The 14804-nt window shown below is 35.2% G+C and overlaps 2 protein-coding genes and 1 pseudogene across 3 annotated transcripts; 2 read left to right on the top strand and 1 right to left on the bottom strand.

Moving 5' to 3' along the window:
• Positions 1-263: 263 nt before the first annotated feature.
• LOC143557928 (NAC domain-containing protein 43 pseudogene) lies at positions 264-1959 on the bottom strand (annotated as a pseudogene).
• A 5664-nt stretch (positions 1960-7623) lies between these two features.
• Positions 7624-10305, top strand: LOC143557927 (uncharacterized). The gene is made up of 5 exons (XM_077046886.1): positions 7624-7811; positions 7922-8109; positions 8292-9168; positions 9304-9420; positions 9873-10305. Exons 1-5 carry the CDS (start codon positions 7624-7626, stop codon positions 10303-10305), a joined length of 1803 nt encoding a protein of 600 aa, XP_076903001.1.
• A 215-nt stretch (positions 10306-10520) lies between these two features.
• On the top strand, positions 10521-12952 carry LOC143557912 (uncharacterized). 2 transcript variants are annotated; one of them, XM_077046873.1, is made up of 6 exons: positions 10521-10795; positions 10876-11094; positions 11170-11262; positions 11329-11445; positions 11809-12129; positions 12612-12952. In XM_077046873.1, the coding sequence occupies exons 1-6, from the start codon at positions 10547-10549 to the stop codon at positions 12858-12860; spliced, it is 1248 nt and encodes a 415-aa protein (XP_076902988.1). In that variant the 5' UTR covers positions 10521-10546; the 3' UTR covers positions 12861-12952. The 2 variants fall into 2 exon arrangements, with proteins under 2 accessions (XP_076902988.1, XP_076902989.1); XM_077046874.1 differs by lacking the exon at positions 11170-11262.
• The last annotated feature ends 1852 nt before the right edge of the window (positions 12953-14804 follow it).

Here is a 14804-nt window from a genome sequence, read left to right as displayed (position 1 = left end):
ATATTCCATGCACATGTGACAATCTTTAAATAATATTAGATATACTTTAGTTAGTTATGTTCAAACACCAAGCATGTCACATTATAAGATGATTGAATTTACCATATATGATGCACCCCAAACATTAAATCATATATAATGTTATTATGTTATTGTATGAGTATGTATTACATAGTATGTGTCCTTAAAATATATAAAATTAAAACAACCAGCTTACATTACTAAACAAATGAGTATTACTTAACAAAAATTACTCGACGAACTCATGAGATATCAAGCAGTGAGCTAGCTAAGCTCCAAATATCTTTCTCGTTGGACCGAGAAAAAGTTGTCTCGTTATTGTCCAGGGAGACACACGGCTTCTCGTCGGACTGCCCATAGCAAGAGAAGTGTTTGGTGTCCTCCATTTGGTCCTCAAGCTGGGAAGCAACAAACTTGTCTACTTCTGTCCAATTACACTCATCATAATCGTCATAGACGGAATCATACTTCTTGACACTAGAACACTGATCAAAAGTGGTTGTGCTTATTATAGGAGATGTAGTCATTGTGGGACTGTCTAGTCCAGGTAGGCGAACGATGTCCTCCATGGGGTTCATGATCAATTGTTGCATCACACCGTGGGCGGTGGTGAAACTTTCCGTTTCTTGCTTGCAAGATCTACCATCCATGTACATGAGTAATTGTTCAAGAACATTATCTTTGTTCGATGATTGCAACTGTGCTCTTGTGTCCATAGAGTCGGATAATGATCTGTCGGGAATCTCAATGGTTTTGTGGTAGTTTTTCTTCTTGAAAACACGACATACCACCCACCCGTCTTCATGTGTCCAACCACACGAGTTAGAAGCCTGGATCAAAAGCAAATGTTCAATACAAATTAATGCTTCTTGGTCATAAGTATGCAGGCATGTATTGTAATCAAATAAATGTAACAACGCGACGCAATGCTCCTACCCCCACCCCTCAACGAACATATTACACGCATTAGAAAATCACCATAAATGTCATTTTAATCAAGAAAATTAACAAATTAGCCATTGACACTTGTTTTATCAAAAAGTTCATCGTGTAGACACAACCATTTTGTCAAACCCAACACCAAGTTAAGATACGTATATAGAAATCTTGTGTCACATGAGCACAAGATCCTCTTAATTCATTGTGTTTAAAAGTCAAACTTCATATCATATTTGGTTCTCATTAAGTAAAGGGAAGTGTCTCTTGGTGTGGTGGTAACTTGCCTCCCTTATATTATAGAGACAGAGATGTTCAAATTTTGCAAGGTGTATGTATAGGTTGTTTATATGAGTATTTACGAGTATACTACTTGCAATTAGAAAAAAAGAAGTAAAGTGAAGCAACAATATATTCTTTAATAAATATGGCATCTCAAAACTTACATTTGAATCTTGGATGGGAATGGTAATATCATCAAGTCGATATTCATGCATAATCCAATCAGATTTTTGGCCATGAGGTGCTCTCCCTTTGTAAAACACGAGTGTCTTCCTCATGCCGATTCTTTGATGGCTACTATGTATAACCTTATCCCGTCCAGTGGCTTTCCAGAAACCAGCAGTAGTGGCACGATTTGTTCGGGTCCCAGTAGGATATTTCTTATCTTTATGACTAAAAAAGTACCAATCGTTTTGCGGGTAATTGGACCCTATATTGCATTTTTGTACAAGACGAATAAAAAATCATAACTTCTTTTAGAAAATAATTATGAAAATGTTGATCACGATCGAATTCAAATGAATGAACATATATATACGTACCTTGGATATCCCACGGTTCAAGCTTATTAAGATCAACCTCTTGAATAACATCAAGATCAATCGTTTCGCAAGCAACTTTCTTCCTTAAGTAATAATGAAGAAGCTCTTCTTCCGTCGGGTGGAACCGAAACCCTGGAGGCACTTTGGATTGACCATTGACATTCATAGATAAACTCATTTCTTCTTTTGGGAGGATATTTAATTATTTATCAAAGTAAACTATCAAAAGATGTAATTGTTTAGCTATGCATAAGCTTGGTTGTAAGGACATGTATTTATATATGAAAAGTGATGTGATAATAGCATGACAACCACCACTAGATTGAAACTGGTATTTTATATCATATTATCATTCACACTATAAACGACGAATAATAAATTTTTTATATGAGTCTTCTTAATACACTTTTAGTGACAAGCTAGTAGGGTCAATATTCTCTAGATCGAAAACAACAAATTACCTAAGCACAACAACAACATCAACAACAAAGTTAACAACACATATGAAAGAAAACAGTAAATGTGTTGGTGTTGGGAGATTTGGGGGTCCCACTAGATATATAGGGCATGTGTTAGAATGTGAGCATAAGACATGCTTCCATCTTGACAATGACTTTTAACCTTAAATTTCTCAGAAAACCTAAGAGATGTGTGTGTGTGTGTTTATGAATACTAAGATAATTAACGTCAAAAGTAAAAATATAATTACATTGAAGATGATGATGAGGAATGATGATGAGTGAAGAAATTAAATTTCCAACTTTCATCATTTAAGTAACAACTATGAACGACGGCAGATTACACGATCGAACTTTACAACTTTTTACCACTAATTCCGTTCCCAATTAAATCATCAACAGTTGACATTTCATTGTCGAGCTTGTACTTTAGTCAAACATGGTGGTGATAAGATGAAAGGATAGAGTTGGTGAGGGGTAGAAAAAGATTAATTTGAAGTACTGTCGCAAACACATGAGTTGGTTAAAGATTTAATACAATCATTTAAGAGGATATGCCTTCTCGGTTAGAGACTTGTTCGACTTACACTAGTCGATCCCTGATCGGTCGTCATCTGACCGGTCAAAGATAAGGAGATGTGTTCCTAATCACTTTAAACCAGTTAGGGTAAGAAGGGTGTCAAATCACGAAGAGTTTGTGGACTGTGTAAATTCAATCGGTTATCAATTATGAAGCTTGCATGTAGTCGTATAGAACAAATATAATTTTAGTTTTGAAGTGTTAACAAGGGTTCTCACGTTTAATGAAAACAAATAACAAATTGCAATATAAAAGAGTTGTGTTGTAAACAATGTTTAGGAACAAATCACACCCGGGTTTCAAGTTATGAGCTATTAAAGTTAAAACATAATATTATATTCATATTTCTACAAATTGATTCGAATAACTTGGTTTTGATAAGCTAACTTCAATTCAAGAGAATCAACAATCATTTACCGAATGTAATTGGTGCAAGAAAACATTCACTAAATGAATTGTATGCAATATAGAATCAAAACTACTAATCAAACCCTAATACAAATTGATATCATAGCAATCACCATATCAAATGTCATAAATGCAAGAAAATATTCAATAAGATGAGTTTGTGACAAAACAAGACACTCAATCCGTACAATTAATCAAACGGCTATAAGGAATTGTTTCTTAAATTGTTAATCATGAAATAAACCCAAAAACTTACAACTCTCCAACCGGGAATGATTGAATGAAAAGTAGCCACTCATGGTGATGAATTTCATCTTTAAAGTCTTTGATTTCGGGTTCCAATTTTCAAGCTAGTGCCAAGTTACGATCACCAATGATGTAGGAAGTCTCTATGTTGTCCCAAAACTCTGTAATTTCGAATGGGAGTTGAAACCCCCAGTTAATTATGGTCAAATCGTTAGTTTCAGTAAACGACACACTCAAAATGGGACCTCGGAGTCGGAGACGCCGGTATTGGTGTCCTAGGCGTTGCCCACAAGCCAAGATGCCAAGAAGCTCTGGAATACTCTACCACACGATGGGATCAAGACGTCGGGACATGCTTTCCTTTTGTTTTGCCTCTGGTTCGATGCCTTGCCATGTCTCACCTCTCGAGATCTTCACAATATTTGATCAAAAGCTCCAAAACACACTCTTTAATGCTTGATGACCTGAAATAATTAAACACAAATGAAGTATCGAAACTCATGCTAGATATAAACAAAAACATATAAGATTAGCAATTTAAATACAAGAAATACAACCGACCATCACATCCCCACACTTATCATTTGTTTGTGCTGAAGCAAATTGCTATTGCACACATTCACCTCTATCATAGGTAAGTCAATTATTATCATTAATATTGTTAGATAGGTATAATGTTAAACTGGATTTTCAAGGCTTACACTTTCTAGGTTGACAACCCAACAAATACATTTTGTGATGCTTTAAAACAATAGAGTCGCCTAAACAAGTGACTCTATTTCCAGATGGAGCATACATGTCCATACACCTCACAAGTGTACCACTCCTCCTGGATTTATATCTGGACTAGCAAAAAGTGTGTTATTGTATCTCTATCCTCAAATCCAATTATGAGACAAAAAGTAGTAAGCTTGCATGCCGGTCATATCTCCACCCATTAACACAACAGTATGCACAAAGAGTAGGACTAAACGGGTTTTGCTGAGGCTAGAGCTTGGGTGAGAAATATGAATTATTTAGTGACTAAAGTGGATGAAACATAGTTTATTTAAGAACAAAATAACAAACAAACTAGCAAATACAATGACTTATTTACAACCAACTGAATATCATATATAACTCTTTGATTTGTTTTCTTTTTTTTTTTATTCTGTTTTTTTCTCTCTTTTTGAATTGGTTTTCGGCCAAAAGGCCCATTTATGCTTTGAAAGGGCCTATAGCCAATTTGCCCATTAAATAATTTTTATCCAAAGTTTTAATTCATACTTCTACATGCTAGCACTTATCAACCAGCTTCACCCCTAGGTCGAAGGTAACAAGCCTACTTGACTTTAACTCGCTTGTTCTTAAAAGATCTGGAATTTTAGTTCGAGCACGATTGATAAAAAATTCGAGCTAGTTTGTGTAACTTACAATTACAATTTAATATTTAAGTAAAAGTTAAATTAATATTAGGGTGACCTTTAGTAAGCACCTCATCGTCAACGTGCATGTACGCACGAGCTGCAAGTGCATCCTCGTCAATGCTCCATCTATGTACCATGGCGTTTGCCTTAAAAGATGACCCGGATCTTTTTACTCATGGCATTTCAAATGAATGAGTAGATGGAGGTGATGGATAAGGATTAAACCTGGGATGAAATTGTGCTGGAAACTGAACCGGTTGAGCATTAAGAAAGTTTTGATAATTTTGCGTCATGTAGTTCAGGAGTTGGAAGGGTGGATAAGCGGTATGTAATAATTGACCAAAACCCATCGTTGTATTCTAGAATTAGCTCAGGTTTTTAGTTGGGATGGATTGGTTCGGATTTCAGCCCGGCCAAGATGACATCTTTTAACAATTGTTGAAAAGGATCTTCAGCATCCATTTTTTTTAATCAAAGTAGTGTTTTTTTGAGGGAATAGGGGTATTGAGATGAGATAACACGACTTGAAATGAAAGTGTGTAGGTTGAGTTTGAGAGTGAAATTGTTCGAATGAGAGTGGGTGTATATTTTTCATTTATATATTTTTAAATTCCTTTTAGTCGTCAGTTTTTGGAAAGAAAAATATAAGAGTTGATTTTTTATGTTTTTTATTAAAAGTCGAAATATCTGTTCAAATGGGCCCACTTTTCGTCCGCCATTTGTTTACAGAGCTGAACACCAAGGCCGGATTTCATGTCCACAACAAGGCTTGGCCTGCCACGTCGTCTTCCATGCCATCAGTCATGCCACTACTAGAAAAAAGGCCTTCCTTGACATGCGCACAATGACACGCGTCGATTTTTGACGCGCAATTATGCGAGTCATTAAAAAAATGTCATAAATTTTGTAAAATTGAAGATTTATGACACTCGTTTTTGTGTGTCGTTAAAAAATGTCATAACTTGCCAAAAAAAGATGTGTGTGTCATTATCTTTTCGTCTAAATTAAAAGCTTATTCTCGCGCCAATATATGCGTGTCAAAAACCTTTGACCAAGTTTGACCAATAAAATAATAATAATAAAATTAATATGACTGCATCATACCAATAAACCTTAACATACATAAAGTCATAAACCTTAACATATACACATACCACACACACGCACCATACTCATAAACGGCCACCACCACCACGAACGAATTCCGGCCACCACCACGAACGCCGGCCATCACCCGGAACGCCGGCCATCACACCGAACACCACCAGTCACGAACGGCGGCCACCACCACGACCTGCTGCCCGATTTTTTGAAGAATTGAAGCAAAACTTTGAGTTTATTGAAGGAATTATTGAAGGATTTCATCTTCTTTGAGGTAGATTTCTTCAATTTTATCTTATTCTACCATTAATTGGCCAGGGTTTAATAACAGAGTGTTAAGTTATTTCTGAAACATAACTTTTTTAGTTTTATAAATGTTGGATTCTAAAGCATAATTGATAGTTCATATGAATTTTTGGTCTTAGGGTTACAACTGACATTGAAATATCCTAATTTTGAAACATAATTGAACCATTATATAATAAACGGTTACTCCAAAAATTTTGAAACGTATATTATATTGTACAGAAGAAATATAGTATAAGGTTAGAGCTTAGAGATACAAAGCTTATTTACTTATCGAGCCCGAGCTAAATGGGAAGCTCGCCGAGCCTTAACGAGCAATGTGTTTTAAAATTAATAAAAAATGTATATAAATTAATTACTATGTAATAAATGACACGAGCCCGATCTTGAAAAAATAACCCATGAGTCGAGCTCGAGCTTTAGTAAAATAGCTCAAGCCTAGTCGAGCTAGAGCTCTATTAACAATTCTTTTACCAACAACAACACCATAATAATAATAATAATAATAATACAACTACTTAACTAAACAAAATAATAATACAACTACTTAGATATAAATTTTGATTTTGTTTTCTGTTATGGTGTCAATATAGAAACAAATGGGCATCGATAAATCATGGATTTCGTATGATAGATTATCAAATGCGCATGAGGAAGGTGTGGATGCCTTTTTAGTGTTTGCTCAAAACAATAATCCCATATCAAATGTGATACCATGTCCTTGTGTAAAATGTATCAATTTGTGTCACCACTCTGTTGTTGATGTCCGTTATCATCTGTTTGCCCATGGTTTCAACAAAAATTACAAGGTTTGGTCTTTCCATGGAGAAAAAATTCAAAATAAATCTAGGTCTCCCGACTTTGATTATAATTATACAAGTGACTATAATTATACAAAGGAAATGCTAAATGATGCCTTTGCGTATATGGACCAAGAACCTGATTCATTGAAATCACTTCTTGAAGAATGTGATAAGCCACTTTATCCAGGTTCAAAGTATAATGCACTTAGTGGGTTATTGAAGTTCCAACATTTAAAGGGCCAATATGGCTGGTCTGATTCTAGCTTTGATGCGTTGTTGGATGACTTAAAAGATGTTTTACCATTAGATAATACAATCCCTAGCTCAATATAAGAGGCCAAGAAGTTGCTAAAAGGAGTAGGTCTCCAATATGAAAAGATTCATGCTTGTGAAAATGATTGTGTTCTATTCTGGAAAGAACATAAGGATGCTTCTGATTGTCCAACTTGTGGAGCATCCCGTTGGAAGAATAATACCAAAAACGTTCCTTCAAAAGTTTTGTGGTATTTTCCTCCCATCCCTAGATTTCAAAGAATGTTTTCATCACCTGAGATCGCACATGACTTAACTTGGCATGCACGTGGTCGAGTTAATAATGGTAAGCTAACTCATCCTCGTGATTCCCCTGCTTGGAAGCTTGTTGACAACACGTGGAAAGAATTCGGAAAAGAAGATCAAAATATTAGATTAGCCTTGTCAGCTGATGGTATTAATCCTCACAAGTCATTAAGTTCCACATATAGTTGTTGGCCCGTTATTCTAATAACGTACAATCTACCCTCTTATTTGTGTATGTCAAGAAAATTCATGATGTTGACTCTATTGATATCAGGGCCAAACCTGGTAACAATATTGATGTTTACTTGGCTCCATTGATAGAAGATCTAAAACTCTTGTGGGAAACAGGCGTTAATACATTTGATGCTTATAAGAAAGAATACTTCAATCTAAGAGCAATATTATGTTGGACTATAAATGACTTTCCCACATATGGTAATCTTTCGGGGTGTGTTACCAAAGGTTATCATGCTTGTCCAATATGTTCAGAGAATACTTCTTCACAATGGTTGCCAAAGTCCAGAAAAGTATGCTTTCTTGGTCATAGAAAATTTCTCCCACTCGAGCATCCTTTTCGTAAAAGAAAAAAAGATTTTAACAATCAACAAGATATGGATGTTATAAAAACCCATTATCGGGTGAAGAAATTTACAACAATCTGGCGGGGTTTAAGAATACATGGGGTAAGAAGAAAAAGAAAAAGAGGGAAATGTCAAAGAAGGAAACGTCAAAGAAGAAATTGGCAAAGAAGAAACCTCCAAAGAAGAAAACACCAATTGAAAAAACATCAAAGAAGGAAAAAGAAAGTATCGACGAGAGAACTAAATTGTGGCATAAAAAATCAAATTTTTTTGAACTTGAATATTGGAAGAAGTTGCTTGTTCGTCATCAGTTAGATGTTATGCACATAGAAAAGAATGTGTGTGAGAGTGTTTATGGGACTTTGTTGAATTTGCCTCACAAAATGAAGGATGGGTTACACGCACGACAAGATCTTGAGGAGTTGGGCATTAAGCTTGAATTACAAACCCAACAGAAAGGGAATCGACTTTATCTTCCGCCTGCATGCTACACATTAAATACCTCGGAGAAACATTTATTTTATGATACCTTGTCTAACATAAAAGTGCCTGATGGGTATTGCTCTAATTTCAAGAATCTCGTGTCCGATGATGGTTCAAAGATGAATGGTTTGAAGTCTAATGATTGTCATGTACTAATGCAACAACTTCTTCCCATTGCAATCAAGGGGGTGTTGCATGAGAAAGTGAGGAAAACAATCATAAGTTTGTGCCATTTTTTCAACAGGTTGTGTAGTAAAGTTGTTGACGTTAGTAAGCTAAGTAAATTGCAAAGTGACATCGTATTAACCTTGTGTTTGTTAAAGAAGTATTTTCCACCTTCGTTTTTTGATGTCATGATTCACTTGATGGTGCATTTAGTTAGAGAGGTGAGGTTATGTGGCCCGGTTCATTTTAGGTGGATGTATCCATTTGAGAGATACATGAAAACACTCAAAGGGTATATACGAAATCATTATCGACCTGAGGGCTGCATTGCAGAATGTTACGTGGCAGAGGAAACCTTAGAATTTTTCTCGAACGACTTAAAAAACATGTAATCAATTGGTAACCCCTATGAGCGTGTTGATGAAAGGACCCGCACCGGCAAGCCTTTATCACGGGCTACAATCGAAGTTGTGGATGCTAATTTGCTTGATCAAGCTCATCTTTATGTACTACGAAACACTGCTGTTGTAGAGCCGTGTATAGAGTAAGAATTACACAAAATAGTATATTATATTTTTTTTGGCTATCTCATCTAATACATTTAATTTCTTCAAACTTATATGATTTAGGCAACATATGTTGGAATTGAAGGATCTCAACCCTCGTTTATCTCGAAACAATACATGGTTACAGAACCAGCACACTCGGACTTTTGTTAACTGGCTTAATAAAGAGGTGTATTTTTAAATAAGTTTGTTACAAATAAAAATAATTTTGTTTGAATTACCTTAATTCTTTTTGAAATAAGTTGAAAGACGCTTGGCTAACGGGGAAGATGTTAGTGATAGTGTTCGTTGGTTGACCAAAGGGCCTAGTTATTCTGTTAATAAATATAGTGGTTTTGCCATAAACGAGTATCAATTCCTTACAACATCCCGAGATGAATCTAGAACGACTCAGTGTAGTGGAGTATCTTTAGTTGCACATGCATTACAGATTGCTAGTGCAAAAAATTTCCAATCCCGTGTACGGTGCGGTTACTTACTTTGGTCGTATAAAGGAGATTTGGGATCTTGATTATCACATGTTTACGGTTCCTGTATTCATGTGTGATTGGGCTGATAGTCGTGGAGTAAAAAAGGATGATTTTGGATTCACGGTAGTTAACTTTGATAGGCTTGGTCACCAAACTGAACGCTTCATATTAGCTAGTCAAGCGAGACAAGTTTTTTATGTTAAGGATCAACAAGATGAGAAGTTGTCTGTTGTTGGCTTCACACCACATAAGATGTACAAGTATGGAGTAACTAATGAAACTGACGACATTTTGGAATTTGAGGCAACTGTTGATGTTACACAAGATTCTTTAGCAGATCTTGATGAAGATTTTTTGTGTGCACGCACGGATGCCGATGGCATATTAGTTTAAACTATTTTGTGGATGAACAAAACTTAAGATTTTGTGTTTTTATTTAAGTTCTTGGTTGTCTTTAATTATGATGTAACTATTTAATATTGCATTTGAATTACTTGGGTGTGTTTAATTTTATTTTATTTTATTTCTTGGCTATGATGAAATTTTAGAAATGATTCGGATACGCTTTTAATATAATTGCGTGTTAGTAACTAATATTTTCTTTGAATCAGTTTGAAACAGGTTGTTTGGTGATATGGATTCGAATTCAAGTTCCGATCATGAAGAATGTTCCAAATCACAAAGAAGTCCAACTATAAATTCTAAACCTAGTAGAGGGAAAGTTCTTGTTAAGTACAATAAAAAAGGGGTCCCGGTTGGAGAAGGAGCAAAAACACTTACAACTTTTGAGGGGATGGTAGCAAGAAATATGGTTCCTATAGTTTATGTTGGTTGGCCGGATATTGGTTCGGATACAAAGCAAGAGCTATGGGAATATGTTTTAGTAAGCCTTACTTCTTATCTTAACTACAAATTATATTTTATTACTGTTGTAAATAATATTGTTTTCATGTTATGCTTTAGGAACATTTCATAGTTGACCCAAAGAGCAGGAAAACCGTTCTCCAGTCAATTGGGAGCAAATGGAGAAACTTCAAACATCATTTATACAAGAGTTTCATTACGGATCATAAAGATAACCCGGAGTCGGAGAATTTACTCAACCCACCTCCCGCGTATCCTTCCGTGACAAAAGAGCATTGGAAAGTTTTTGTAGCGCAAAGACTTTCAAAGAAGTGGCAGGTTCGTTAAACTTTCAAAAATATATGTACTTATTGTTTTAGAAACATGCATGACACTTTAAAGTTTCTAATGCAGGAACAAAGTACGAAAGGTAAAGAAGTGCGTGCAAAGAATATATATAATCATCGTTTAAGTAGAAAGGGATATGCTGGACTCGCTGCTGATATTGTATGTAATAAAATAATCAAATAATTAACTTGTATTTTTTTGTGTTAATCCACTTTTGTTGTTTAGATGCAAGAAACCGGAATGAAGGAAGACGAGATTGATAGATCTTTGTTGTGGATAAAAGCAAGAGAACGGAAAACAGGAGGTTTCGACTCAAATGTCCAGGATATTGTTGATAGAATTGTAAGTTTTTCTAATTGTTGATAGAATTGTAAGTTTTTCTATATTAGTCAACAGCCCGAAAACACTGGTAACATAGCAGTTTTGTATGTTTATGAAAAAATAAATAAATAACTAAATAATATATATTATTTATACATAAAATTATAACAGGAAAAAATATATGAAAAATTATAATTATAAAAAAGAAACATTATACATGTAATCAGGACGCCGGTGCAGTTCTCGGTCCTGGTTTTTATGTGTATCTTGGTTTCGGGTCGGGTTTATAATGGGTCGGTTCGGGTTCTATCTGATGCACAGCCCTATGATATATAATCCAAAATAGGCCCGAATTAAATATATTTGTTTATAATCCAATTACAGGATACACTACAAAAGTTGGAATCTAATGTAGAGGTTAAATATGGACAAAATGACGTGCTTACACAGGCCCTCGGTACCGAGGAACAACGTGGCCATGTACGTGGGATGGGTAAATTTGTTACGCCATCTCGGTACTTTTTCTTACCTAAGACGGTTAAGCAGTACTTGGACGTGGAGAAGAAGCAGGTGGATCAGCGGTTTGGTTTACTTGAAGACGAGGTAGATAAACTGAAAAGGGGTTTGAATTATGCTTCTGAAGCTGGAAGCTGCCAAATGTGGGGCAATGAAGAATTTGAAGACGAACCGCCAGACGAAGCGTGTGTAAGTCTTTTATAATTAGTAGTAAAAATGTGGGGGCAATCACGCGTTGTTTATTACGTATTTCATGGTGCTGGACTAATTGCATATTTCATTAATTGCGCGTTGTGAGGGTCGCTAAGCATAATAGGCAATCACGCTTTGTTTAGCCTGTTAAACAATGCGCAATTTATGAAATACGACCGACCCAGCCCGACTAACTGTTCAAACAGAAACAGAAACATAAACAGGCTGTAAACAAACTGTTAAAAACAGGATCAGTTAAAAAACCGTGATCAGTTTATCAATCGACATGTGGTTAGACAGAAACAGACTGACCCAGCCCGACTAACTGTTCAAACAGAAGCAGAAACATAAACAGGCTGTAAACAGACTGTTAAAAACAGAAACAGTTAAAAACATAAACAGTTAAAACAGGTCGTAAAACTGAATTATTTAAACTAAATGAAGGTAATGATATCTGGGTTTATCGGTTCAATTTGTAGGATCATTCGTGTTTTCTTGCTGTGGACGTCGCCTCGAACATAGTAGCCACAGGAACGATAATGGGAGAAATGGACGAGAACATGAAGGTAATGATGGAATGCAGTTTAAAAGGAGAATTTATGCTACCGATTCCACTGGAAGATGAGCTCATTATTCAAGTCAAAGATGGAGTGGGACACATCCTTAGTTGGCCAAGACATCTTGTGATTCGAGTATCAGACTTGGTAATATTATTTACACACGTTTAATGCATCTTGTATTTCAATTTATGAACAACAGGTTATGAAGTTCAGGTTAATAAACAAAAATATTAAGTCAAAGTCAAAAGTATTTACTTATATTTTTTGTAGGAAAAGGCAGCGAGGAAACCAATTGAAAAACCATTACCGGTTCTTCAAGGTGAGAAAACCAAAAAACGGCTACGAGAGCCTGCTGATGAAAATGAAAAAAATGATGGAAAAGAAAACGAGACAGCGGAGAAAGAAAAAAAAGATGGAAAAGAAAACGAGACACCGGAAAAAGAAAAAAAAAGAAAGGAAACATAATTGAGACAAGGGAAAAAAGAAAAAACGAACCTGTTGAGGGAAATGAGAAGGCGAAGAAAGGAAAAGGATATGAGAAAAAAAAACAAAAAAAGCCGATTCAAAGGAGGACGAGAGCAAAAACGAAGACAAGGGTAAGAATCGAAAAAAGTACCATATTGACGATGGCGGCAGTGATGGTTGATGGACAACTTGCAAAGGTTGATTCTATAAAAGTGCAGACAGATGATGATTGTTTCGGGTACGATAGTTACACGTACCTACATATGGAAGATTTCGAAGCCGTCTTTGCACTAGATTGGCTGACTGGTTCTGTTATTTCTTCATATATGATGTAAGTGTATAGCTTTAATTTAATGAATTGTTTGTGAAATATAACATTGTTAATCAGTTTAGTACTTGCATGTTAAAAGGAACTTGTACGAGCAAATCAAGAATGGACCGATTCAAGATCGTGGAATATGTTTTGTTACAGCGACTGCAACCATGACGGATGAACGTAAAACGAAATCCAGACATATTGATGACTCAAGTAAACTGATTGCAAATCGGCTAACCAAATGAAACAACAATGACATCGTCATAGTGCCCTACAATCCCGGGTCAGAATTTTCATTTAGTTAATGGTTCGAAAAAAATTAGGACTCTGATGTTGACTTTTTTTGGTTTTCATTTTTTGTAGAATACACTGGGTGTTGGTTGTATTAGACATGAAAACTACAACTTGTTATTATCTGGATTCGTTAAGACCTATCGATGTCAATCCGGAGCTGAGACAAATTATTGATGCGTAAGTAATACAAATTATCGAAACATTATATATCATATTCTTTTGTATATTTCACTATTTTGTTTGTAGGGCAATGGTATTGTACGCTGTAAAAACCGAATCCGACATGCGGGTAAAAGTGAACTGGGTCAACCTCAAGGTGAGAACTTAATATTTTTGGTATTTTTGACTGAATGTAATTATAAGCCTAAATTCTGAACTTTGATTAAGTCTATTATATTTTTGTCTTATAAATCACTACATGCCTTAATTATGTATTAATAATTATATTGTTTGTAATTTTGTAGTGTCCGACTCAACCGGGAAGTACCGAGTGTGGTTATTACGTCTTAAATTTCATGAAGTAGATCGTTCATGAAGGACTTCAAATCCTCGTTGATAACAATGTAAGTGAAATTTATTTATTTTATTATTTTTCTGTTTTATTGTGGTTTATATGCCCCTTTTTTTGTATAATTTTCAACTTAGGTTGGGGGAGGCAAACACGAATACACGGAGGCAGATTTCGATGCGGTTCGAGAAGAATGGTTGGCGTATACCACCCAGTTTATATTTCGTTAGTGATATGTATTATACTAAATATTAACCGATACTTTTGCTAACTTAGGGATTATATGTAATCTTTTGATTTAGGATGTTTATTTTGGAAATGGAACGCATTTTGCTGCTATATTTTAAATTATTAATTTAAATATTATTAATTATGCAAAACAAAAAAAAATTTAAAAATTAAAAGTTATAAGATGACATGCATACATGAATGTCATTAATTGCTATCATAAACACCAGTATTAAAAGCGCGTCATAAATGTATGTCAAAAACGTGTGTCATAAATGTGTGTCATTAAATACGACACGCG

This window comes from Bidens hawaiensis, unplaced genomic scaffold (genome assembly GCF_021521415.1).
Source record: "Bidens hawaiensis isolate Kalapana, Puna unplaced genomic scaffold, B.hawaiensis_p1.1 tig00019230_1, whole genome shotgun sequence".
Lineage (NCBI taxonomy): Eukaryota > Viridiplantae > Streptophyta > Magnoliopsida > Asterales > Asteraceae > Bidens > Bidens hawaiensis.
Note: the sequence above shows the minus strand (reverse complement) of the source record. Positions and strands in the feature narration are given on the sequence as shown.